The sequence below is a fragment of the Solanum dulcamara genome, chromosome 5, assembly GCF_947179165.1.
Source record: "Solanum dulcamara chromosome 5, daSolDulc1.2, whole genome shotgun sequence".
Lineage (NCBI taxonomy): Eukaryota > Viridiplantae > Streptophyta > Magnoliopsida > Solanales > Solanaceae > Solanum > Solanum dulcamara.
In genome coordinates this window covers 79,504,271-79,531,962 of record NC_077241.1, presented here as the reverse complement: position 1 = coordinate 79,531,962, position 27,692 = coordinate 79,504,271, and the positions used below count along the sequence as shown (strand labels likewise).

Below are 27,692 nucleotides of genomic sequence, written 5' to 3'. Positions count from 1 at the left end.
GCCACAACGAAGACATTTTTATGCAAAATATTTTTTTAGAAAAATAAGTAAGTTTCTTAATTATTTTTTTTGTGCTCAATATATAAATAGAAAATACTATTCTAAATAATATTCTAGACAAATGATTAACAATTATCACATGATATTAATAATTTACCTAAACCAATTTTAAATTTCTCTTATGAAGAAGAAACCAAAAGAAATTAAACACGATGGTGACAAGTACATAAGGAACAAATATATACAAAGAAGGAGACAGAAAAAATTGTCCTTCAACTGCATTTGATACTGATGTTTGGTTCCTTTCTTCATTAAAAACAAATCCTCTATGAGATTATTTGGTAGAGTGCATTAAAAAAACAAATACATTAACTTTGTGTATTAATTTGATAGATTTTTTTCAAAACTTTATTTGATATTAAGGTATATATAATTAATACATAAAAATTTATAGTATTAGTACTGCAAAATGTTTTAATGCATATATTAACATGATTAAAAATATAATTATCCCTCCAAACGTTTTCTACATCCTCTTCACCATATTTATGCCTATATTAATTTATCATAATTAATACATGTATTATTAATACACCATATTTATTTCTTTTCTTATACATTCTATCAAACACATGAGCAAAATTATTACACATCACAAGTCAATATACAAAAGTGTGGAGCCATTCTTCTATGCTGGCACGTGATGATTCACCTTTATTCATTACCAAAATTATGAAAAAGGGACATGTGATTCACATGTACACAGTAACTTTACTTTTTCAGCCATTTGGCACAATCTTATCGTCTGTCATTACAGAATAACCATCTGACTTCACTTCTCTTTTTTCAGAAAATAGGTACACATGAAAATACATCTATTAGATTAAGGACAAAAGAAACTACACTTTAAAGATTTTTCCTAACAAAAATAGTTTCTTTGATAACGAGGGCAAGTGTCGCATAGTTTGAGACTCGATGGATAATAGACGTGCCCCTCCACTCTTCTGCACTTGAATACCAGCCTTTTGTTTGTGGCAAGATTTGAACTCGTGGTCTCCCAGTTTCTCTTCGATGGAGGCTTCCTGTCTCGCTAAACCCCTTTCCTTACAGTCAAGTGGTCTTACTATTTTGTTTGTGGCAAGATTTGAACTCGTGGTCTTACTAGTAAGGCTCTTACTGATAGACCAAAAGCCTTGAGTGCCATTTTTCTAACAAAATTTAGAAGGGCCATAAGTCGCCCCAGAGCGATCTTCTTGCCTGATGATGCAATGTTGGGTTTTTGCTCTTTGTAATAACAATCCGGTCAAACGACCCTTCACTGCCTTCTCGATTCATTGATCGACAAACATCCATTTCAATCCGCTTACCCCTTCGTAGAGGACTGTATATGATTCTTCCCCAACCACCACCAAGATCGGCATGGGCCGTTTCTTCACCTTCTTCCTCCCTATCATCATTTTCAGTAATGGCATCTGTTTCTGTAGCATCGGAATCATATGAGATATGGTCTTCTTCATCTTGAACATCCTCATCTTCTGAGATGAATTGGTCCTCTGAAATAAAAGGAGAAATGTCACTACTTTGTAATGTGTTAACAGCAGGTACTAGATAAATGTAAAAGCTTTTATATGGCAAAGCAAAACTGAGATTTAATACTGATAGCAAATACCATAATCAATCTCTAAATCCTCTGGATTTCTTCTGGCATGCTGCTCCTTCAATGTCTCAAACTTCATACTATCCAGTGGCCAAGGCTCTCTACTTGAAACAAGAAATCAGTTCAATAGAGGTTACATGAAGGTGGTGAATACGAAAAAAGCAATTGAAATTTCACTTCACAATGGTAATGATTAACAAGCTAAAAATAATTTAACCATTGGCATTCCGTATTCTTGAACACTTGCCTTGGCCGCTCTCCTCGTCTAAAAGCGATGAAGCAAAACTTTTCATCTTCAAAGCCACGTAGAGGCTCTCCTTTCGACCGCTACCAAACAATGGCATCAGAGTCAGAAAAACATGATTTATACCCAAGTATAGAGAAGGGAAAAAGGCAAGTTCACTCAAGAACCGCAGAAGAAAACAATAATGATGATTATATTGCCACCAAGATCAATTTCTTAGCTGGGAACTTACAGTAGAATACCCTATGTGAGATTTGAGGGGGTAAGAAGAGACTATCAAATTCAAAGAGCTCATGTAGGAGGGCAAGGAATGTGAGGCAAACCTTGTAGGCACGTTGCGATGTTGTCCTTTGCAAGCGTTGAACAAAATGACAATATTTTCCAGTGTTATCCAAAGGACAACGTCCATCATGTGGACACTGCAAAATAAAAAAGAATAAATCAATTCAGACAGAAAACTTGGTCCAATCTATTTTTAATCCATTAAATCATAAACTTAAAACACTTACCGGAGCAACTATATATGCCCCATTCTTTAGTGTCGTCAATGCTTTAGAGTCTTTGCCAGATGCACTTTTTAGTTTGCGGCTTCTCTAGAAATTGACATTTAAGAACAAAGCAAAAAGATCATTAAGAATTCACATACCAACTTGGAACAAACCAGACCCCTCCATCCATCCAAGCAAATCCCGAAAAGTGAGTTTTACCCTTTTCTCCATCCATAAAATATGAGACCGCATTTGAGATATAATATTAGATCCTTGTGGTGTTCCTGGTTCTACCAAGACCTGCTCAACAGCACATTATTAGAGGGGAAATAACATTTATTTTTCTTACAAATAGAAAATGTTCTATATAAATAGCCGTGTAAGTGAGATTATCTTTTTTATTTGTAGGATTAGTAATTTGTATTCTTCAGCATTAAGGAAATGTAGGCCACCTTCAAAAAGGAATTAGGGTCATAAAAAATATTCCAATGTCATGATCATGCTATCAGTATGGTAACACTTGAACCGGCAAATTGAGCAGTAACTACACCAATAGCATGCAAAAACTTCTACACGAGCAACAACCATCTCCTCTGCCTCACTCATTCAGTTATCGATTGTTTTTGATGAGTACCTGGATATGATTCTTTTACACAGTTGTCTCTATCTTTAGGCATGCAGCTCCTCATTTACTTTTTCCTTTTTCTCCCTCTTGTGAAGTCTATTGTTATTTAAACTGTATGACCATTAGAAATTATGACAGTAATTTTACTGTCTGTGTCCTGACCCTCATTGTCCTTCACAGAGAAAGACATACTAGAGCATATTACAATAAGAAACAGTCACCAATTATGGCACACGTTCTTCTGTGGAATCGCTCGGTAACCAGTGCTCACATTTCTCAGGCTGTACTATAGAGGAGTATCTTCACTTGATAAGCATTAATTTACAAGAGAGATATGTGTGCGTATTATCATAATCTGCAGAAGTTGGAGGAAGAACTTCATATTTGAGAAGCTATGAGAGTTTTCTGATTGAATTAAAAAAATCAAATCCTACAGCAATGAAGGCTTTATATGATTTGCGCTTTATACATCCTTCTCGTGTCAAATTTGTATGACATGCTTCTCATCCCAGGATGCATCAAATACTTTACAGAATTCTAACAAGTATATTATTTCATATGGTTTTCACCAATTTTAAGAATTCATCAACTTCATCTGACTAATCATATTTAGAATTGATACAAATTTATTAGTTATTACTTTCATAGTTTCTTCTACTACTACTTAACATAACACACAAATGTTAGCATTTTAAACTTCATGAAAAGCTAAGTTTTGTTGGATAAACTTTGATGGCAGGAGAGCGTCTCAGCTCCACTTAGTGCTTGAAGCTTAGCATTTAGGTGGTAGAGTCATTCATATGCACGCTTGTAAATATTCTGATTCCTGGAAATAACAGGAACTTCTAAAGTAATAAAGCATAACTTCTCACCTTCCCCTAAATCTTCAAATCATCAATAATGTATGGAATATGTTGAATCAGGTAATATAAAGCTTAGGAATAGATTTTAACACATACCAGAACATCTCCTGTCTGTTCCCAAAGCTGGCGTACAACCGTGATTCTGTCCTTCAGAGATGGAATTTCTCCAAGTACATACGACTTCGGTCAAACAAAGTTGAAAACATATCAGCACCAAAAATATTCACAAATCAATATGGATCTACTAGAGGACAGCATCTACATATCCTAGTAAATGAAAAATAAAACACAACAAAATTATGCCATTTTCATACATGAAGTGATAAAGTATTATAATGAGAGCATTCAGAGGATGCAAAAGAAATACGAAAAACTGGGGAAATTCCTTACACAAATTTCAGGAGCTGACACCACAATAAGATTGTACTTACAGCAATCACAAGATCATGTTGTCTGTCACTCTTTTTGACATCCTGAGAGAGTGCTTGAATACTTCCATAACTTTGAATGAGTGGCAAATTTTTAAGACCTGCAGCAATTACAGGATATATTTCGCCATTTTTATCAGCCTCATATTTTCTAATTACAGCAGTATAATAGTAACAAAAATATATGCGAACAGGTAATAGGTTTTAACACATCAAAACTAAAGCAGTGAAAACTGTTGGAGACCAATGTGAAAACAATCCTTTTTATTCTTTGAAAAGGTAACGTAAAGCAATATGAAGCGATCCTAAACCACTTGCTTAGATACTCTTTGGTTGTACAAAAACAGTAACTGGCCACTACCTTATCATGCAGCAATTATGTCCCAGGGACAACAACAAATGACTCCAAGATATGACATCTCGGATTGTAGTTTATGAAGCTCATCCAATTTCATTCATATCAAGATTGTAGTTTATGAAGCTCATCCAATTTCATTCATATCAAGATGCACTTCCCAAAAGCTCAAAGCATACAAAATGTTGTTGAAAATCTGTCCTCTGATAAGAAAATTTGCAAGGCCAGAACTTCATAACATCACTAACCATACATGGTATGGCATAATCGCTTAAAGTTGAATCTGCTTTATGCAGAAATTTATAAGACATAATACAGAGACTTAATTTACATTGTGTGAGAAGCATAGACTTCATCTCCTTTATATTTTCACAGCAATTAGAGCACAATTACAAACACACTTCCACCTAAGCCAGTGACTCAGAAAATTGAACGAGCTGATCAGCGAAGTAGCCATAACTACTAATTAGGATTCGAAAACACATACTAAAAGTCTAAGATTTTTCCAGACCAAAAAGAGTCCATAGGCAACCAGAATGTATGTACCTTTAATAAGGCTCTGTCCGGCACGCTGCATGGACTGTGATGGCTCTACCAAATTAATTCTACTCAATGACCGTGGCCACACTTCTCTAACTGCCCTGCATAACCACACAATTCAACACTTATCTAACAAAAGGATCTAACAAAAATTAACACATGGGAATGATAATTAACCAACAAAATCAAATAAACAACAAAATATCAAATCTTCTAACCAAAATGCGGAACCAGTCCCAGCCCCAAAATCCAACACCTTAGCAGGTGAAAAACCAGGCGATCTTCTGCGTACCTAAAGAAAATCACATTAAAGCACTCACTTTTAGCAACCAAAATCTACATTCATTTTTCAAAACCCAAATTCCGAAAAATTCTGAGACACGGAACACCATAGGAATTCTGCAAGGGATTTCAATAGAATGTAAAATTTCTTTACCTCACTAAGGACTCTATAAAGAGCAGAGTAGACAGCAGGCATACGGGTCGCCACATAGGCAAGTGTTTCATCATCCCTATACTTAAGGCCAATGTCACCATAGGCACTTTTGATTTTCCACCGCTGCGAACAATCAACAGACTTGAGAGGATCTTCAAAAAGCTCCTTAGATGTGGAGGTTGGAAGCATCAAATTCACTTCCTTTATTTGGCTGAATGATTCTGATAATCTCAACACTTTTCTCTTCATATGTGGCTCCTCTTGCTCTGTAATAGATAAGATCAAACCGAAATACAAAACTTTAGAGCGAGATCAAATGGAATTGCATCAATCAGTCAACATCTATCAAGTTTCCCTTAGCATTCACATATACAGACAATTGCAAAACAAGCCTTCTCGTCTCCTCAGACATACAAAAACACAAAGAATGCAAACAACAAATAGTTCATCTCAATAGAAAAAAGGACAAATATTTGAAGCGAAGTAGCTAATGTAAAACAAGAGATGGTATGGAAACAACAGAAAAAGAGCTGTACTTAGCAATGTTTTCAATATGACAAAGTTGACTAAGAATGACCTCTATATTAGAAAAGAATGGAACAGGGCAGCTGAAAGCAGCTAATTTTTCGGTTAATTACAAAGAGTATTCAACTTTTACATGCTTGAAGGATCATATATGCTAAAAGGTGATATTTTAAGAATGAATTACAATACTTAAGTTAATATTTCAGCCAAAAACTCTAAACGGGCACATTCTAACGAAATCAATGTTCAAATAAACATGTATAGAACATGAAAAAGGGCTGTAATTTTACCTCGGAGATACTTTTTGATAGCTCTACGAAGACGGATAGGAACAATATGGCAACGTTCAGATTGTTTAGCTGCGGATTTGAGAGCTTCCACGGTGAACTTCGGAACGGTTTCTGATACTATTGACGCCATTTTCTGGTGGCTCCTCAAAGTTTCCGGCGAGATTCCGGTAGCTAAGAAGGGGCGAATTGGGAATTTTCACACTGCATGGTAGGGTTTAAAGTCTGCCATTGAGAAGTTTACTATCTTCCATTTGCAGTAGATTCTTGCTGTTGCCTGTGTTGGGTTGAAATGGGCCTATGGTAAAGGATTTGGGCCGATCAGGAAAGCCCAAAATAAAGCACAGTCCATAAAACTCATCCGATCCATTCTCTTTGAAATGGAAGCCCATTACAGTTAGAGATCTTCACATAAATAGTTGGACATATTTACTGTTTAATTTTTGGGAAACTTACATAAATATACAATATTAAGAAAATATTTATCATCTATAGCAATAAAAAAAAATGTACTGAACACTTATAATACAGTTTTAATACATATTGCAGAGAACTATTTATAAAACATATATAATACAAGTTTTATAGATGGATAATACATTTATCACATACTTTAATAGACTTATAATACATTATGTTGGTTTCTTACTATACAAACATAATATATATTTTAAAACACTTATAATACACTTATATTGTATGCATAATTCACTTTTAATACAAGTGAAAATTTATCATAATATTGTTATGTATTGCTATAAATGATAATAAATAAAAAATATCTTTAAAATCAGTAATTAATTTTTAAAAAGCACTCAATCAAGTAATTTTTCCTTAATTTTTCTAGTTGGTATACACAATTTATACATTGATTATACACATGAATTACACATATTATATATACGCCTTCTATTTTTAGTTTAATCAATTGAATGGACGGCTAATTAGCTTAATTCTTTTTACCGGAGTAGTTACTAGAGCCCATTTCAAGGCTACCCATTTTCACTTTTGCACCTTTTTTGTGTTAGTCTATATCGGTTGCCCCTCGTAACCAAAAAAAATATATAGGATATAAATTTATAATTTTGTATCATAACATTTCACAAGTTATGTCTTACATGATATTTGTCCTTAAAAGAACTTATGCCTCATTAGACATAAATTCGATTGTAAAAGCACAAAAACTAATGACCAATCTATTTGAAAGAAAAAATTATACAATGAAAGTCAATTCTCACTTGAATATACTATTCTTTATCTATAAAACGAAAGAAATTCTACTAAATTGTGAAATTCTCTCGCTTAGTTGGACACCATAGGAACAATGATTTACTCCAAAAGTAAAATTTCTTGTTCAAGTCCTGAATAATTTAATTGAATAGGGGGTGAAACTAAAGTGTGGGCTATTGGTTCAACAGGATTCACCGATAGCAAGTCCACCAATTTTCAGTTAAAGAAAAATGACATCAACTTCCATTATGCGTTAGGTTAATTAGCTAGTCATTAACGATTAAGATAAAAAGGGACATAAAAAATAAAGTCTATATATCTTTCCAACACACACAAGGAAACATCATATCAAACGAAATTTACCTTTTCCCCCAATTTAAATAAATTAAATTTGAGAGGGGTACAATATGTTCCACCATACAAATTTTGAGACAATATATGGTGGTGGAATCCAAACATAATTATGAAAAAATATATACAGAGAAGGGGGCACTTTAAGTGGAAGAGAAACTGGTTTTATTATTGCACAAGATGAGGTTGCTATCAACTTGTTAGGTTAAAGGGTGGTAAAATTAGGTCCACCATTTCCAAACATCCATTCTTGAAAAAAGGGCTATTTTTACAAATAAAAAAAAATATTATTTCTTTTTTTTCTTTAATTTATGAGACACAATTTGAACCGATTGAATAATGAATTATTTCAAGGTCATGTTTGAATATATGAATCGACTGTTCAAAAATGTATGTATAAATCCTATACGTGTCCATTTAATTGGTAGGTCTAGACCTCCTAACAATTGAGAGGCAAATTTGGTCAAGAGTGTAACCGTTAGTCTACATATAATCGAATACTCAAAGAGAGGATCTATTTAAACAATATATTCACAGTAAAAGGGTAAATATGACTATTTTCATATAAAATAATTACTCTTTCGTCTAATTTATATGACTTAGAGACTGTTTGGATAAGCTTTTTTTAAATTGCGTATAAGTTGAAAACTGATTATTATAAACTAAAAAAAAGTTGGAGTAACCCAACTTATTTTTTTTTTTTGGCTTTCAGCTTATAAGTTGTTTTAGATAAGTTAAGTCAAACAAACTCAATTATTTTTTGAAGTTTATTTTAAGCACAAAATAACTTTAAGTTGGCCAGTTAAACACTCAAAAAAACTGAAAACAACCTAATCCAAACGGGCTCTTAGTATGAATCAGTATGGAGTTTAAGAAATAAATAGAGTCTTTTGACACTTGTGGACTTTAACACGTCATAATATTTATGTAATTATAAAACTTTTAAAATTTGTGATCGTAAAATTACTGTGATTGTAAAAGTTTCTGGTTAAGGATTAAATATAAGAAGTTAGTTTATTTTCTCAGAATTTAGAAGTGTATCATTCTTATGAAAAAGTTTTGTTATTTTTTTTTACTCAACAAACTCATTTTATGTTTACTTCCAATGTAGAATAATCACTAGTAGTTTCTAAACCGGTATTGGATTTCTATTGGCTTGTAGTTTCTTGAATTTATTGCTAAAATGGTGATCTCAATTCATAAAAGCATTTCGAATATAAATAAATAATGAGGGCGAATGTTTAAAATTTTTTAGACAATTTCTTTTGATTGTTTTTGAGAAGGCATGAAACAATACGTTTTACTTAGATATGGAAATGACACAATTAATGTGACCTATTGAAAAAGACAGTGCAACAAAAATCATACAAAAATAATTAACTTCTTAAATGTAATAGAATTTATTTTCCCTATCGATTATGTTAATTTTCTCATTTTAAAAAACTTATATTTTCCAAGAGATGGAATGAAATAATATGCACCATGATTGATTCAAATTGAATGTGGCTTAAATTTTGCCTTTTAGATACCTTGATTCAAAACTCATCAATTTGACATCAACATCGACGTATTCTAATTGAAACACAAATAAGATCACTTTCATTTTATTTTTTTATTTTAAAAAATCTGATATTGCTGTCCTTTAATTTAATAATATTTTTTAGCTTCTACACACGCTTGCCTTACACCTGATACATGTTAGTAGGCCCCCTAAATTAACCTCAAAGATACCCAAAAAGAAATAAAAATTATCATCCACATGGAAACTAACGAACCCATGTTATTGATTCCATCTTTCTTGAATTTCTTTCCCTACTCTAAAAAAAATTAATAAATCCTTTTTTAATTTTTTTGCCAATTGAGCTATTCTATAATTAAAAACATTAATTGCACTTACAACTATATAGTAAGATACCTTTAAATTAGTATAACGACTTTATTCACCAATTACATGTAAAATGAACTGTCCAATCATAATATTTCAACAAATTAAATGTAGAACGAAACTGCCCAATCACATTTTTTTGTACGATTGATAATATTTCACATTAACAAACTAAACGAACATATTAAAAGGAGTTTCTAGCTTACTATATGAACATACTCCTAGATAGCTAGATTTTGTGTATATATATCCTATATGTTGCTGCAAAAACTTTTTCTTTATACAAGATCTCACTTATATCTCTCTCATAATACGAAAAGTCCTATACCATATAAGTACTAATATTATAAGTAGAGGGTATTGTTTTGTTATCTTTGAGATTTAGAGTATGCTGGCCTCCAATGGATCCAAATTTGCATTTGAATTTTTGGTAACCATAATCTCTGAAGCTGACCATATTCGCGCTGCTTCTGTTGAACTGGAACCCAACTTTGAAGAACAAACTTCATTACAGTCTGCAAAATATTTTCCACTCACATTTGCAAGTCTTGGGTGAGTAGCAACATAGCAAGTTGTTGCAGCTGCCTGAAATATAGATCGATGAACAACATATAAGTAATCATGCTTGCATATAGTTTATCATTATTTTTTATTTTCTATAATCTGATTGGAATTCGATACATGGAATCAACCATTAATGCGTATATTAGAATGCAGATTATTCCCTGTGAATACGGGATGCCTCATGCACCAATTAATTCTTCTTTTAGTAATACTAAAGAAAAATGAGGAGATGCTGGATATGAGAAAACTAACCTGGGGAATAGTCTTCAAGAGTTTTGAGGTCAAAAAGAATACCAGATCTGCATTTATAAGAATATATCATAAGTTATGGGATTGGTTTGATGTAAATGAGTCCATGTGTTCAATCTCTATACTTCTAATATTCTATATGATTATTTAAATCATAAGATTTGAGAGTCTAGAGCATTATATACGCTTAATTTTAGACCACTCAATTTTAATTTAAGTTTAGTGTGCTATGTATCTCCGTAAAACTTAACAATCATCAAGGCTTGGTCCGTTAATAGAAGATATATAACACACTAGGTAGTTTTTGTAAACTTTGATTTTGTCAATTATTTTGATTAATCTAATCTACTTGAAAAATAAATTAAAAATCCAACCAACTTAATGGTTGGTGAAAACGAAGTACCAGTGACAAGGCCTTCTCGTTCTCTAGTGAGTCTGGTTCTCACAATCCCAGGATGAACACAATTGACTGTCACATTTGCCCCCATTTTCTGCAACATTTAAAAGACAAAAAGACACCTAATATTAATTTCTTGTATCTCAACACAAACAAATAATTCAATCTTCTGATGAATCAGAAGCAAGGCAACAAATTTCACTTTTTTTCCTAAATCAATAAATAACATTTTTTTCAAAAAGGTTTTAAAAAGAAAAAGAAAAGAAAAGGAGAGAGAAAATCTTGGACCTACTTTCAATATCCGAGCCAGCTCCTTGGTGTGCAAAACATTAGCCAGCTTCGAGAGAGCATATGCACGTGTCGCATCGTATTGACTGTCCAAGATCAAGACAAATTACTCTCCTTCACAATAAAGTCTAACTAATTACGTATATTTTTTTCCAATAGTCTTTTCGAACAAAGCCCATTGGAAAGTACTTTCGACCAAAAAAAAATAAATTAATCTATATTCAAAGCTCAAAAACTAAAATATCTAGCTAGAAATGCACCACGTATAGTCACGTAAATTGTAGCCCGATTTATGTATCTCTAAACTTGTGAGCAAAAATATATATATTATCCTATGCAATGATATTTTGCATCTACTATTTCTATTTCATATTTTTAAATTGCAACAATAATTAAGCATTTTCTTAGATGAGTTGAAGTTTACTAACAAATCATGCTCTTCATAACTTCATATCTTTTTGTTTATATCTATCCGGGTTCAATACAACAACAATTACAGATATACTTTAATTTTTAGTAATTTCATTTGTGTGAACTTTTGCTCATATTGTCAGTTTTAAATTCAAATTTAAAAAATTGCAATAGGCCAGCAGTCCCAGTATAATTATTTTAAAACCGTTTTCAGTATATCAATATTATATGGTAGTAGTATGTTGGTTTTCAGAAATAGTGAATGCAGGAATATATACTTAAATCCTATATTATCTTCTACCAATAATGCATTTATTTCAGTACAAAGTCCTATGAAAGTAACGCATTGTACTTTTTTCCCGATTTTTCAAAGCGGTTACGAAAGAGATAATAATAATAAAAGTTCACCTTTTGTCTTTAGTGATAAGTCGGAGGTACTGAATCGCGTCGCCGGAAAACCAGCCATGGATGCTTGACGATACATTCACTATTCGTCCTTGAACGCCGGTTTCAAAAGCCGTCTTGATCATCTTCTTCAGTAACAGCTTTGTCAAAAGGAAATGGCCTGAAGTTTTGCACACATAAATTAAAAAAAAAAATGATTAATTTAATCGGCATCAAAAAATTCTTCACATGCATGTAAATTAAAGAGATGACGGTTTCGTTTAGCTGAAAATTTACCCAAGTGATTAGTAGCAAAAGTCATCTCAATTCCGTCCTCAGAAATGGCGTGCTGGTGAGCGAATTTTCCGGCGTTGTTTCTGCAATCAAACAGATAAAACGTGAATCTTAAAATAAATTTAAAACTAATCACTAACTAATATATACAGCTGATCGGAATTAAAGAGCTTATGATGAATGAAGTTACATGAGAAGATTGAGAGGAAAATTCAAATATTCAAATTCGGCGACGAACTTCCGTACGGAACTGAGAGAGCTAAGATCGAGAGCCATAACAATAATCTCCGCCTCCGGCGATTCAGATAGGATTCGAGCTTTTGTTTCTTCCGCTGCTTTTATGCTACGCGCTGGTAAAATCAGCTTAGCACCACGTTTCGCCAGAACTCTCGCCGTCTCCGCTCCAATTCCTGACGTCGCACCTGCATAAATCACATGCTCAGATCAGAAATGAGGTAAAAAAAATTACTAATCATTTTTTTCAATGAAAATCCTTACCAGTGATAATAGCGGTAACCGACCGAAGATCAGAAGACTGTTCGGTTACTTTCTCGGCGTTAGATTTGGAACCGTAACCGCTAGCCCCGGCGGAACCAAGCAGGTACTTCACCGTTTCGAGCATTTTTTTTTGGTTAGTTTTTCACGCTCTCTATGTGATACACAGTTGTTTGTTACTAGTAACTATAGTAGCAGTACTGCAGTACAACAACACACTATACTTGATTTTCCTTCCAGAAATTGCTTTCACAGAAAACAACTTTTTGCAGTACTAGTGGTCCATAAACCAAAAAACAATTGGGAACACCAAAAAAAAAAAGTGCAGTAGTTGTTGTTGACTGTTGTTGATGCGATAGCCAAAACCTTGCACACTTTGCAGTGATTCAGAAAACAAAAAGGCAAAACTAGCACAACTATAGGCCTGCGATTTTCTACTCTAGCAGTATACAGAGAAACTGATAGAGAGAGAATAGTTTTGGAGATTGTGGCTATGGTGGCTAATGGATTTGTGTATGAAAAAGGAGAGGAGGAAGTGGGAATTTTATAATAAGGGGATGGTAGGGATTAAGGGAATCATTTAAGACGCTAATAGAGGATTACATCTTTGTCACTGATTGAGATTAATTTTTTAATTGTATTACTAATTATAATATTCTTTAGAATCTTAACGAACTTTACCCCCACACTAACACTTTTTACAGTTTTGGAATTGATTTACATATAGTTTAGTGGTCAAAATATTACCCTAAGAAGTCACATTTTTATTGCTTAATTATAATTAAGTGTTATGTTTACCTTTTGATTCAGACTCTTGTCCAAATAATACGTTCACTCTTGTCCAAGCTTTTGGTTCAAATCAATATAACATATACGACACGTGTTATATAATACTCCCTCCGGCCATTTGGTATGCTCTTTAAGAAATATTTATAACGAATAATTTTATTAAACCATTTTTATTAATTATAAGTCATTTAAATATTGAATAATAAATATTAGTATGTAATAACAAAGATAAAATAGATATAAAATAATAAATTATTTTTTAATTTTTTAAATTAAATAATTAAAATTGAATAAATATTTTTAATATATTGACCAATTAAAAATGAACAAGGGCCTAGTCTGTGTTTACATATATATATTTCTGTTGTCATCAATAAATTAATATAAATATCAGGAGCGAAACCATTGTGAAGTTTACGATTTTGGCAGAACTTTCTAATTTTAGCTCAATTTTATATTTGTGTTAAAAATATCCTAATAAGTAAAAACAATCTACTCAAAATTCAATTAATTAAAAAAAAATGGAGTCCAAAGTTCATAAACTAACTAATGTATCATCTATATTAATAATATAATAATAAATTTGTGATTTTTAGGATATGAATTTAGAAGCATATTTAAAAATTCTTGATGCTAGCATCTATCTGCACTTTTAGTCAAATACCTTTTGATTAAAGTTTGTAATACCATCATTAAAGCAATGAACAATCATAAAGGATTCCGTTAATAATATTTCAAACAAAAAAAATAAATTAATTGGCCAATAAGGAACAGTCGGCGATTATTAAAGGAGAAGGGAAAAGTTAATTAAGGAGGTGGCACAGGTGTCAAGATGAACTGTAGAGGACTTCTACGAGTAATTAAAAAATAAAATTAACTTACTACAGAGTATTAATTAATCAATAATATAATTAATTAATAATAATAATAATCTAATCTTATCGTCAAAGAAGAATCGCACGTGAGGGTGGAGATGAGTCAATCTACGGCCTCGAAGGGATAGTAAAGTTACTGGTCAATCATTCTCACTTTCTACTTTATTTTAATTTTTTTTATTACAATATATCTTCTTTTTTAAAATCTTTCTCATTATTTTCCTTTTCTTCATAGAGGAAATAAAAAGAGATTTAAAAGATAATGATCACAATATTTAATTTTTATTGTCACAATCTTGTGCTCTGATTTTTGTTATTATTTATTACTTTTGGTACTTTAATTACTCTATTTTATCTGTATCGCTTTCGTTATTTTCTCTCCCATATCGCTTTGAATTTTTTAGTCTTATCCAACCTCTTTTTATGCTTTTATTGAGTCGAGGGTCTTTCGGAAACAGTCATGCTATCTTGATAAGAGTAAGATTTACGTACACTTTATCCTCTCAGACTCTACGTTATGGAATTTCACTGGATTGTTGTTGTTGTTGATTAAATCAATTGATGCAAGTAGAAGCTGACTCAAATACTGTTCAAATTATCGAATAGTAATAATTTCATGTATAAGAAAGAGATCATGAACATGAAGGAGTAATTGATAATTCTAATCTCGTCTCTTTCCTTTGAAGGTAATACATATTCTAATAACAACGATTATTTAGGAAAATAGTTTAATTCTTATCAGCAACTTGATTATTGTTATTAATTAAAGAGGTAAAGTAGTTACTACTTTATGTTAACTAGAAGAATATATAGCTATCACCTTCCAATCATGAATATAATGAGATCCCAATATGATGAATACATAATGGTTGTAATCTAGCAAGAAAACGCTACGATCCAAATGTATAATGAGCTTTTAGTTATGATAAATCAACCTTTAATTTATTTATTAATACTTAAATAAAAAGAAGATTAAGGTGGGAGAAAGAGAATTAAATGATTATTTAAGTTCACGTTTGGCATTGTCCTTTGTGAGTTTGCAACTTAGTTGAGATAATAAAAAGATTGGTAGGACCTTTTTTTAAAACAAAAAACAAAAAAAATACATTACTTATTAAAAGGAAAAGAAGCCACAAAAATGCAGCTTTTTGTAGCACTTCTTCAATCCCCGTGCCTTGCTGCGGGGGACCTTTTCCTTTTTCCTTTTCGTTGAAATTAAATTCGAGATTTATGATTAAAGATAATGAAATATTTATTATACCATTACATTTTTAGTTGGTGGGGGAGTGTATTTTTATTTATAGCTTAGAAAAGCAATTTGTTTATTAGCAATTGAATACTGTGCCCTTTTTGTTGTTTGCACATATCCAGTTTTTTTCTCATTCCGTGAGGATCTTTGCTACTCATATTTAATTTGTATGACCACAATTATGTCATGGTATACAACAAGTCTTGTTAACTTTCTTTAGTTAAAAGAGATATGTGGATGAGATTCTTTTCGTATTTAATTTTAAAATATTGATTTTAAATTTTGAAATGGAGAAACTTTTAATAAAAAATGTGGTTTTCTCTTTTATGAATTTTGTGCGATGCAAATTTTAGAAATCGAATGGTTAAACTAGAAATGAGATGATGCTTGTGTTGGAAGACGGAAGTCCTGTCAGTGTTGGATGGTGCAAATAGTATTTTTATATATTATTATACAATTATTAGTTCATAAGATAACTTTTGGCTTGAGTTAGGCCAAATATCAATTTATTAATATGTATCATGGTACTAAAATCCGTCTCATTTCAAGTTTTTGTTTACCTAATGTTTGACCCTCATATGGTTATGTTCACACTCTAGTTAGTTGGCCTAGGCGTGCGTGGTCTTGAATTTGGCCCAAAGTTCATTTTCATATCTACTTATTTTAAGTTTGAAACTTTCTAAGTTTGTAAACTCAAATTTTTAGTTTCCAAATAAAAAAAGAAGATATTTAAGATAAATATCGACTATTAAAAAGTGTTTAGGTAAAACAAGCCCTTTTAATTTGATCAAGATAATTGCAATAAATCACAAGTAAAATTAAACAACAACTACTTACTCATACACTAAATGGAAGGTTATTGCCTTCTAGAAAGGGTACAACACACACTTCACATTGAGTTAACCACCACCCACTCCCCCTCTTCTTATAGGGAAAAAAAAACATTAAACATGAAAAGAGTGGTTAATTTTCAAAGGGGGGGGGGTGTATGCTTTTCAAGAACACAAGTCATAGATACAAAGAAATCATATTATGAATTTTCTAATAAGAGCACATGGGGAAAGTTTTGACTAACAACTTAGATTCCCACATAGGGAAATACTCTATAATGTAGTGTAATTAAAATGAGATTCTTGAAAAATTTGCCATTCATAGACCATTATTTGTTCAACTCTCAAAGGTGGACCAACTCATATGTGTATGTATGTATAAAAATATGTTTTATTTTTAAAGAAAAAGTAATTGAGGTGCAATTCCTAGCTTTGAAGATGATGCTTCTAGTTTAATGTGTTTGTATATGTCCTTTTACCGCAAAGAATGTAGTGCAGTGTAGAGGTATTGAATTTGAGTCTGGATATAAAAAATCTTTGATAAAGAGCACACTCTCGAATAAGGCTCTCACAATGTGAATTCGAATTAATCGAACTTTTAATGAATAAATATGGATATTGAACACTTAAAAATAAAATTTTATACATATATGCCCTTTTGAATTGTCAACTCATTTAGATAAAATAAGCTAAGGAGCTATATATATACTTTATTTCTACATTAATTGTGTTTCAAATTGAGCATTGGGTTTGATGAATCTATTGTAATGTCTCATTCCCCCTTTGACTTGCATTGAAAGCCATACAGTGGACTGCTTAATTGAGACAGGAAGAAAAAATCTTGGGGAATCCAATGGGTTGAGTAATTATGCATGCTTTCTTTTAGAATGTTCCCACAATAACAAATACTCCATACATAGTTGATTTGTTTTTATATATATAAGTTTTGATGAGCAACATTACTCAGTATTTGTGTGATACGTGAAAGCAAATTCATCGTAAAATTGATCAAGATATATACAAGTTGATCCAAACATCAATTTTAAAGAATCAATAGTTATATAGTTAATGTATATTCAAGAGAATAAGGGATAATGTATCGTCATTTTGGCTCAAATATTATATACGAACCTCAACTTAAATATGCAAAATGCAAAGAGCCTCATATAGTTGACTGCATGCATATTTTGAGGAAAGGAACTTTTTTTTTTACATAAACAATATAGGATTAATAATAAATAAATATAGGACTCCACTCCATATGCTAATGAATTTTCATAGTTTTTCCACTAACTTTTTATACATCCACAAAATCTGAAATTTCAAATTAAAAAAGTTTTATTTTAAAATGAAAGCAACACAAAATGGAGGCATTCGATACTACCATACTTCAATCATTGCCACTCTTTTTCTATGGGAACCCCAGATCTTGCCTTGGACCCTTCTTTGAAATTAATTAGTTTATTTATTTTTTTAAAAATAAATAAATAAAGGTTTTAATTTTTGGAATCTTTCTATTTTTTTTCCAATTATATTAATCATCCTTTGATTTGACTAATCTACTCTATTGCACCCACAACCACCTTTCCATGATGATAAATTATGCCCTTTTAGTTATGCAAATTATTGAAGGATATATAAACTAATCATCCTTTGATTTTCTTATGAATTAAGCCTCTATTATACTTATCATTTGTCTATTTTCTGGGAAATGCTAGTTTTAATTATAATAATTAACTATTATTTCTTGTAATCTAACTTCATTAAGAAAAAAACAAAAAAAACAAGAAGCCAACATTACCAAACCAACTATATATTTCCTATGACAATAATGCCTTTTAATTAAATCTAGGATTGCTATAGTAGTTATTGTCACTCTATTATTGATCAATTCTTACTGTAATCCTTATGCTATCTAACTAAGCATATCAAACCTTTAATTTTTAAATTGTGCATTTTTGATCCATTTGCTTGTGAATATTCACTAATTTATGAGAAGTATTAATCTTCCCATACTTATGTGTTATATGTTAGATTTATATTTTACTTCATATTTTACTTAATTGAACATTAAATATATATATGTTGAGTCAAAATCACAAGGATTGAAAGCGGAATAGACCAATAACCCTTAAATCTAATTTGGAAGGCAATATAAATCAATAATTAAGTAAATTAAGCAAACACACAAAACAAAACAAAACAAAAAGAAGGAAGAGTTAATTAAATAAATGAAAATGAAAAAAAAAACACAATTTGGTTTATCTAGTCATAAAGTCACTAATTAAATAACTTAATCTCAAAAAAAATCAACATAATGCTCAGAGATTACCAAACCCAACTCTCCAATTCTGTGGGTGCTAACTGCTGATTGGGTAAAATTTAAAATAATATTTATAATATTAAGTTCATATCTTAGTACCTAAACAAACTAGTACAGTATCTTTTAATGCTGATCTCCAAAAAATTAGGCTTTTTAAGTGTTGGTTAAAGTGAATAATCATTATTTATATAATCAGTTGCCCTACCACTAACATAAAATTATGCATGTATCTGCTGAGATCATCTCTTACGTATTGCTATCCACAATTAACTTTAGCATAAACATTAATTAGCTTAATTAATTATTACTGATGATGGAAAAAAAAAGAGGAGGAGACAAATAGCTCCATTGTCTTTGGAACAATTCAATATCCTTAACCAAAATGTCTTTAATCAATGCTTATCCTTTAAAGAAATGTTATTATTGACATAATGACTGATTCAGAATTTTAAATGTTGCACGTTTTAAATTAAAAGATCGATTGTTTGATAAATTTATAATATATTATTTTATGATTAGTGATAAAATTTATTTATTCAATATCACTTTTTAATAACGTAACTTTAAAAGTGAAAGGGCGAGGGACATACAAGTTATAATAGGTATGTATTTAGACATCCAAAGAATAAAAAAGGTGTAGTAATCAATAAAATCCTCCGTAGAGTTGAAAATAAGTCTAGATTCAAAGATTCATAAATAGAGCAACGTTTTAAATTGTCTTCAATCACCTAGGACACTAGAAAAGGTGAAAACGAGTTGATAAGATTTTTCATTTAACATCACCTTATAACAATATAACTTTAACAGTGAAGGGAGGGGGTTGGTGGTGGACTTAGAGTCCGTTTTGATTAGCTTATAAGCTATTTATAAGGTGTTTTCAGTTTTTTTAAGTGTTTGATTGACCAATTTAAAGTCATTTTGTGCTTAAAATAAATTCCAAAAAATAATTTGATTTGTCTGACTTAGCTTATCTAAAATAGCTTATAAGCCAAAAAAATAAGTTGGGTTACCTCCAAATTCTTTTTTTAGCTTATAATAAACATTTTCAACCTATAAACAACTTAAAAAAGCTTATCCAAACAGAGTCGATACTTAGGTATCCAGAGACTAGAAATGGCATAGTAATCAATAAAATACTTTGGTGAGTTGAAAAGATTATTATACATATTTAACTTTATTCAATCCTAAAACATTGAATTCTATTGAATTAACGAACTTTATGATTGGACCTGCCACTACATTGACATCACTGTTAATGACTAGTTTTTTTGTACTCAATCAAGGGATCAATGAAATCAACAATTAAAAAAAAACATTGATTTGATCTAACCAAACCATGATTATTATTTTTTCGCTATGGTCGTGGGGATATATGTCATGTATCTGTTTGATTTATAAGAAAAAATTTTGGTTTAGTGGACTGAGCTGTCACTAAATTATTTTCTCTATGACAAGACTTTATTGTTAGGTTGGCATCAATATAATGCCATGGCCAATTTCCCATGTAAAGGAAGGATTAATATTTTCCTTTTTCTTTTAAGAAAGTCAACCCAAAAAATTGAGAAAAAGCAAATTAAATACTCTCCGTCCTATGTTAGTTATCATATTTCTTTTTCATGCGTCTATTAAAAAATTATATTATTTTAATTCTTTCAATGTATCAATAGTATTGTTTACTTTTAAAAAAATCACCAATTTTAAGGGCAAAATAGAGAAAATATAATTAATTCTATTTTAATTTTATATATTAACAAATATTTTGGGACGAACATTTTAGTAATATTCACCACAAATATGGGACGAGGGAGTAGATAAAGAACATCAAAAAAGGCAAGTTATTCACTTTATCTTAATTTCAATATGAGGGCCAAGTTTTAAAGTAAATTTCCCTTTTTTTTCCTTTTGAAAATTTTGAAGCTATAAATGTTGAAATTCATTAAATAGTATTTCCTTTACTTAGTCACATTATTGTTTAAATTGACTACTAGAAAGTTATATGATGACTCTTAGTTACTATTTTTTTTGGGTTTAATTATTGCACCTGTAAATTAAGTATTGGGGAAGTTTTCATGATTTTATTACTATATGCTTTGAGAAAAACTCTTCACATTCAAGTTAATCACCAAACTCCTTTAGTTGATTTGGTATTTTTCTTTCTTAACTTTAATTAGTTGGAGATATGACAAATGAGCTAATTTGGAAAGTTTTCCTGGTAAAGCAAAACCACAAAAAATTGGTAAATGAGAAAAGACACAAGACATTTCAACAAAATTGTTTTAAACCATTTCAATTTTGGACATTTCAATTTTGATAGAAGGGTAAATAGTGGAGTTTGAAATAACCATCATAAGTGAAACAATGTTAAAGGATTATCTCACTCATAGTAGGTTGTGATAAAGTCTTAAAATAAGTATCACTATAAATAAGTTTTAAAATATGTATCATGAGTGAATGAAATAGGTACATGAAATTATATATGAACAATATTATCTCGTGGTACATCTGCTGAACTCAATGATACAATCATGAAGTTTCAACTTCTCTAGAAAAAAAAAAATAGGTTTGTGTCTCTATAGAAAAAAAATTATATCAAAATTTATTCGAACTCTAGCACTCTATCATAGAGTTTGGTAAAATCATGAAATTTGAACTTATAAAAGTGAACTCAAACTCTATAAAAAGTTTATAGAGTTCGAACTGATAAAATTGAAATTCTATATATTTTTCTTAGAGTTTAAAATAAACATCTCCTAAAGTCCCTATATTCCAAGTTGTGCCTGATATATTTGAAGTTCTAAAGATTTTCGTATTTAGTCCACAGTAATGTGTTCGCCTCCTTGCCTTTACCTTATCTTATGCAAGTAGAAAGAGAGAAACTGCTTGTGAAAGTTTAAAAGACAAAAGGGTCATAAAAATAACTTATAGTTCATTTATTAAAGTAGAGGAATCATCTTATTTTCACTTAATATAGTAAGCTGTTTACAAGTATAGATCATACATGGTTTATGTTGCTCGGACTCTCATAAAATGTTGACACAGTCGTATCGGATTCTCCAAAAATGCACTACTTTTGCAAAATCCAATACACAGTTGACAATTTTTGAAGAATTCGAACAATATAGTTCATGAAAATAACACTTGATAAAGGGCAGCCCGGTGCACTTAAGCTCCCGCTATGTGCAGGGTCCGGGGAAGGGCCCGACCACAAGGATCTGTTGTACGCAGCCTTACCTTGCATTTCTGCCAGAGGCTGTTTCCAAGGCTTTAACCCGTGACCTCCTGGTCACATGGCAGCAACTTTACCAGTTACTCCAAGGCTCCCTTCTGAAAATAACACTTGATATGGTATAAAAACCTACTGAATAAACAAACATAAACTATCAGCAAACCACTGCTGCTTATTTTAACAGAAGAAAATGAAACTCAATGATATTTGATTTGGCTACTCTGCTTGCTCTTTAGCAGTCAATCTTCAAGTCTTCAGGCCATCCAAATTCCTCTAGAAGTGCCAGAACAACACCATTTGACCATCCGAAACCTGTCTGCATTCAGACACAAGTATTACTCATTAAAAAAAAAAAAAAAAAAAAATAGAAGAAAAATGGACTTAGTGTCCTCAATATGATGTCTAGAGTAGCCAGAGTCGAAGGCAGAATTTTGAGTTTATGGGTTCTGGATTCTTTAAAAGACAAATAAATTTCAGGTAAATTAACAGATGCCGAAATTGAGTCCTGCACTTACTTGGGCTATATATTCGCCACCACCTCCATATGCTCCACATGCTGTAACATCATATTTTTCAAACATAGCACCCGTTTTCTTGTAAGTCACATAGTTAGTTCTTATCCAGCGAACAGCAATGTCTTTAGCTAAGGTTCTTGCATCTTCTAGTCCGGACCTTGAGAGACCTTCAATGATAATGTGTTGAAGGGGGGCCCAACCATTTGGAAAATCCCTGTTGTAGACAAATATGAGAGATCAAAGATTAACAGGCACGGTAGTATCATGGACTCTTCCTTATTTCAATGAGAATTAAGACAAGCTATGTACCATTGCTGTCCAGTATTAGACAATGTCATTGCAATCCCTGCAGGTTGAAGCAAGCCCGAAGTCCGGAGACCTTGAACTACTTTCTGAGTTGTGATATTATTATCTTCAATCATAACAAAGTAAAAACATCATTATATGTTCAAGTAGTGACGTCTATATTGATAAATATCACTTAGAAAATTCTACTGATTTTGGGACCAAAACAAGACGAGACATTGGCTTATTTCTTGAAAAATTAATAAGACAAGACAACATCATGGAAAGTCCAAACATGTCCAGGTCCTGGTCAAAAGTTTAGAGGGCAACTAACTCTATTAGTCTCTCCAATGAATGGTGATAAGATTTGCATGCGTTTTTAAGTTCAGTTTCTTCCTTTATCTCTGAATGTTATAGGTATTAACTTTGTAAGTGTTTCATTCAGCTTGGTGGAGCTCGGTTTGACATGCAAATTCCTAAAGTTCACAGCTTAAATCCCCCGAGAATGGGAGAGTACAGAGGTAATGACATTAGAGATAGAGGATGCAGACCTGAATTAAAACTTTCAGTCCACAAAGGAACGAAGTTAGAAGCAAATGACTTCTTGTTCTGGTGCAAATCTCCCCATTTATAAATATCCTAAAATTACAAATGAACGTAACAAAACTTAGAATGCTTTAGTTTTTCAAGGTGAGAAGACATCTGCAAGAATTGATGCAGGATATAGCACCTCGGTTGTGTTGCTGTTTCCAAGCCAGTAATCAAGCCATTGCCCCATCTCTGCGTTCCAAAAGATACAGTTCATGGCCTTTTGTCTATTTTGAGAAGCTTCCGTGAAATGTGTAATCGTGTTACTTTCTCCAACAAGATTTGCTAGAAAAGCTATGTCAAGTTCCATCTATTATACAAAGTTAAAATCACAGGTTATATGCAAGGTCCCACTTATAAGGTTTAAGTTTCAGAGATTCCACAACTACCTTCAAAAGGAATGCATTCAAATCAACTGGTAGAACTGATGTTGTACTAGTCGTTGTGAGATCAGATTCGTTCCTGCAATAGAAGATAAAATCAGTCATGCTTTGTATTATCAAACTATAATGAAAGTCAATGAACAATAGCACTCCTTCGTAACTTCTGAAATGTGATACCTCATCCATCTTGAACTGAAATCCCATCCACTTTCAGCAGCTGATGCCAGCTCGCGGTATAGTTCCCTTTTTTCACAGATATTTGGGAGTTTGGAAGCTGTTTTACTGTCCTATATCAATTAAAAAATTTAAAAAGAACCGGTAATTTACATTTTTTCAAAGGTCATGATAAAATCAAGTCAGGAATATGAGTTGCTGAGCCTTACAATTGTTGACGATTCTGGCCGGGGCTTATTCCACATAGCATAGTACCGATTCAAGCAGTGGTTTGATCCCTGAGCATCCTGAATAGTCACTTTATGTATTCCTTAAACAAAATAAAAGTGGACAATGACAAATGAGTAAAGTATTCCGTTTAGGCTTCCAATAAAAAGCAATTCAACCAGAAGAACTATAACAAAGCCTAAAAATTATAGTAAATTCACAAGCAAAGGAAACGGACTATTCAATAGGAACCAATAAAAAACAAAACAAGATAGTACCTGAATTCCAAAAACGATACTCCTTGAGCAAAGCAGGAAGGGATCTTCTAACCAAATCTAAATCACCTGTCCGATTGAATATGTCAACAATCATCGCGGCCAGGACGGGAGGCTGACTGAACACGTGAAACATAGTACAATAAGAATTTGTCATAGCATGAAAAGAGGAATTAGATGACACTGGATTTCTCATATAACCGTAACTTACACACAGTCAGTCCTAATAAGGTTTTTCTAGCCAATAACCAACACCCCACCCCCCACTCCTTAAAAAACAACAGCGATACTAGGGAGAGGACAACTTGCAGTAAAAAACGACCGAAATACAAGAGGACATCCTGATTTTCCAGAAAAATAGCTAAGATAAGAAAGAGCTACAATTACTTCCCTCTGCAAATTCTTCTTTTTTGGATAATCATGTTATCCGGACTAGCTTGCGCGCACCTCGACTAATTCCACCTAGTACCTACTACACTCCACCAGCATAGGCATCGGTAATTCTATCCACCAAGGCATGGACAGATGAAAAAGATCATTTAGCGTTTTTGCCTTTTGGGATTTATACCAAAGACCTCAAGGTTCTCAACATACTTTATTGACCACTAGGCTACACCCTTAGGCGCGTTTTTAGTTATTAGCACCTTCTGCAACATTTTATGTGAGTGATTCAATTAGGGACAAATTCAGAAGTTAAACTGACTCACATGTTCTATTGGTATTATTAAAAGAATAATTGCACCATTCAAAGTTGGTTTGAAATTCCCCCCCAAATCTGAAACTTTTGTTGCATGAAGGCAGTACATACAAGTTAAAGCATCTTAAAAGCTGTAAGTTTTACGAATCAATATGTAAGAATGCCTGCCTTCTATTATTGTAGTACGCTCTTGCACCATTAAGAACATAACCAAATTGATCTATCAGAGAAACCAGATTAGTCACAATCCCTTTTGCAGTTTCATACATATTGCTTGCTAACAAACCCCTGCATCACAATAAATATGTTTAATGCATAGTATTTTCTCATACCAGAAGAGAACTATTAAAAGGACAAAGAGTGCACAAACTCCAGGAAGTATCACAGTATGCGTCGTTGCAAGCATCATCACTTCATACAAAACACTTAACGATGAGACTAGATTGTTGTTCAACTAGTTAATTCAAGTATAGAACAAAGAAAAGATTACTTATTAGTCAAAAAGGTATGCCTCAAGAATATACTTATATTTACCGAAATGTAAAGTTGTGTTTAGAAACCTCAATACTTAAAGATCTAACAAAAGATCGGAACTTTGCGGAGAGGACAGAGCAGTAGATAATGTTCATTACACTAATTCTTTGTGTCAGCTTTATCAAAGTTCAGATTTTAGCAATATGACCACTTTAGGAAGCAAAGCAATTGGATCTTGTGAAAAGTGTGAGCTGAACTTCAATCAGTTTCACTTTTTTTCCTTTTCACTTCAACTTAACCAATTTAGTTCATGAAAACAATCAACAATGATCAAACAGCACAAATCAAAGATGATTAACAGTATTTAAAAATAGATAATTATCAAAAACACGCTGAAGTATCAGTTTTTGCAAGTTCCCTATTAGGTGTTCACTTTTCATACCTAAATTATCACCAACTATTTGTCAAGCACAAAGTGAACACCTGATAATTCAAGTAGAAAACTCACAAAAATGCGATACTTCATATATGTTTTTGACCATTAACTGTATTTAAAACAGGGAAACATGAAAATAGACTAACCTAATTATCCAATAAGAATCCCAGTAATAAACCTCCTTAAAACGCGATCCCGGTATAATAACTGGATTTTTCAATGGAAGCAAAGTATACAACTCTGGCTTTTCAAATACACGATCAGCCACTTTCCTACTTAAATTCTTCCAAACTGAATGCACCTCTAATGCCCATGCCCTCATCTCAAAATTCTTCACCTTTGGCAAAAAACCTTCAGGCTCAGCCACATAATCCACAGGTTCAACATAAACCAAATCCTCATCAGGACTACCCAAATAATTATCTATAAAACCATCCAATATATTTGCTGATATTGAACCATTCACAGTTTTTGGAAGCTTATTAAAAGCTTCAACTGTTTCTGAAAGATTCTGTCTCAGTGACATATCAACAAACAGTTTCGCGTCAAACCCTTTATGGCCATAAGTTTGAAGAGCAGCTTCTTGAACTCTTTCAAGAAAAATCACTAAAGGGGTTGTGGGGATTACAGGACCCTTGTCAATGGATGTGCAAGTTTCAGCTTTAATCATATTTACCAACAGATTAAAAATCATAAAAACAGTAGCTTTATCCATCCCATAACCAATTTATATGAAGAAAAAAATGGTTTTTTTGTTTGTTTGTAAGAACAGAAAGGCCGGCAATGGGAATATTTGCAGGTAAATTGAAGAATAAAATGAATGGTCTAAAGCTATTAATTGAAAAATTAATGAAAAATCAGGAACTCAATGAGTATTATAATAGGTTGTTACACAGAAAAGATACTTGATTTTGTGTTTTCAAAGTGTCCACTTTGGTTTGATCTTTTTCGTTAGGTTTAGCTTTTGTTTTGTATGAGTATTAGTATTCTTATTCCAAATAGGAGTAGGATTTAATTTTAATGCACTAATATATATTGTTTAACCTAAATAATAATGTAATTAACGGTTAATAATTAACCTATACCAAAATGAGAAAAATTACAAACATTACTAATTTATTACTCCATATGATTATAGTTTCATTTTATTACTATTCGTGAGTATATTTTCCTGAGATTTGCTATAATTCATTTATATATTTCATTATATAATTCGTGTATTATATTTGTATAATTTGCTATACAATAGTGCTTGTATAATTCATTATACAATTCGCAGTTTTAGTATAACGTTTGTATAATCTGCTATACAATTTACAATTTTTGTATGACGTTTATATATTTCGCTATACAATTCACAATTTTTATAT

At 31.8% G+C, this 27,692-nt stretch overlaps 3 protein-coding genes across 3 annotated transcripts; all 3 read right to left on the bottom strand.

Moving 5' to 3' along the window:
- Positions 1-663: 663 nt before the first annotated feature.
- On the bottom strand, positions 664-6,700 carry LOC129890216 (uncharacterized). Its single transcript, XM_055965781.1, is given in 14 exon segments — positions 664-1,553; positions 1,670-1,758; positions 1,835-1,853; positions 1,856-1,897; positions 1,900-1,984; positions 2,225-2,320; positions 2,411-2,494; positions 2,609-2,689; positions 3,974-4,057; positions 4,309-4,406; positions 5,207-5,301; positions 5,419-5,492; positions 5,637-5,902; positions 6,452-6,700. Coding segments are annotated over 14 exon segments (1,578 nt in total). The 5' UTR covers positions 6,582-6,700; the 3' UTR covers positions 664-1,218.
- A 3,325-nt stretch (positions 6,701-10,025) lies between these two features.
- LOC129890212 (short-chain dehydrogenase TIC 32 A, chloroplastic-like) lies at positions 10,026-13,516 on the bottom strand. Its single transcript, XM_055965777.1, has 8 exons — positions 13,000-13,516; positions 12,692-12,923; positions 12,505-12,584; positions 12,232-12,388; positions 11,417-11,498; positions 11,131-11,218; positions 10,731-10,777; positions 10,026-10,499 (listed from the first exon to the last, which is right to left on the bottom strand). Exons 1-8 carry the CDS (start codon positions 13,121-13,123, stop codon positions 10,296-10,298), a joined length of 1,014 nt encoding a protein of 337 aa, XP_055821752.1. The 5' UTR covers positions 13,124-13,516; the 3' UTR covers positions 10,026-10,295.
- Positions 13,517-21,971: 8,455 nt separating this feature from the next.
- On the bottom strand, positions 21,972-27,273 carry LOC129890211 (probable trehalase). Its single transcript, XM_055965776.1, has 11 exons — positions 26,469-27,273; positions 25,581-25,700; positions 24,719-24,834; positions 24,443-24,543; positions 24,237-24,346; positions 24,066-24,138; positions 23,819-23,986; positions 23,640-23,727; positions 23,113-23,215; positions 22,804-23,017; positions 21,972-22,604 (listed from the first exon to the last, which is right to left on the bottom strand). The coding sequence occupies exons 1-11, from the start codon at positions 27,035-27,037 to the stop codon at positions 22,521-22,523; spliced, it is 1,746 nt and encodes a 581-aa protein (XP_055821751.1). The 5' UTR covers positions 27,038-27,273; the 3' UTR covers positions 21,972-22,520.
- Between the last annotated feature and the right edge of the window lie 419 nt (positions 27,274-27,692).

Excerpts from the sequence above, each read along its gene's own strand:
- LOC129890212 (XM_055965777.1), bottom strand. The coding sequence starts at position 13,123 with ATGCTCGAAACGGTGAAGTACCTGCTTGGTTCCGCCGGGGCTAGCGGT. Across the intron at positions 12,585-12,691 it reads TTTCCTCTCAATCTTCTCAT|AAACAACGCCGGAAAATTCG; the intron begins GTAACTTCATTC and ends GTTTGATTGCAG. Across the intron at positions 10,778-11,130 it reads ACGAGAAGGCCTTGTCACTG|ATCTGGTATTCTTTTTGACC; the intron begins GTACTTCGTTTT and ends TTATAAATGCAG.
- LOC129890211 (XM_055965776.1), bottom strand. The coding sequence starts at position 27,037 with ATGGATAAAGCTACTGTTTTTATGATTTTTAATCTGTTGGTAAATATG. Across the intron at positions 25,701-26,468 it reads GATTCTTATTGGATAATTAG|GGGTTTGTTAGCAAGCAATA; the intron begins GTTAGTCTATTT and ends ATTGTGATGCAG. Across the intron at positions 23,987-24,065 it reads TGAATGCATTCCTTTTGAAG|ATGGAACTTGACATAGCTTT; the intron begins GTAGTTGTGGAA and ends TTTGTATAATAG.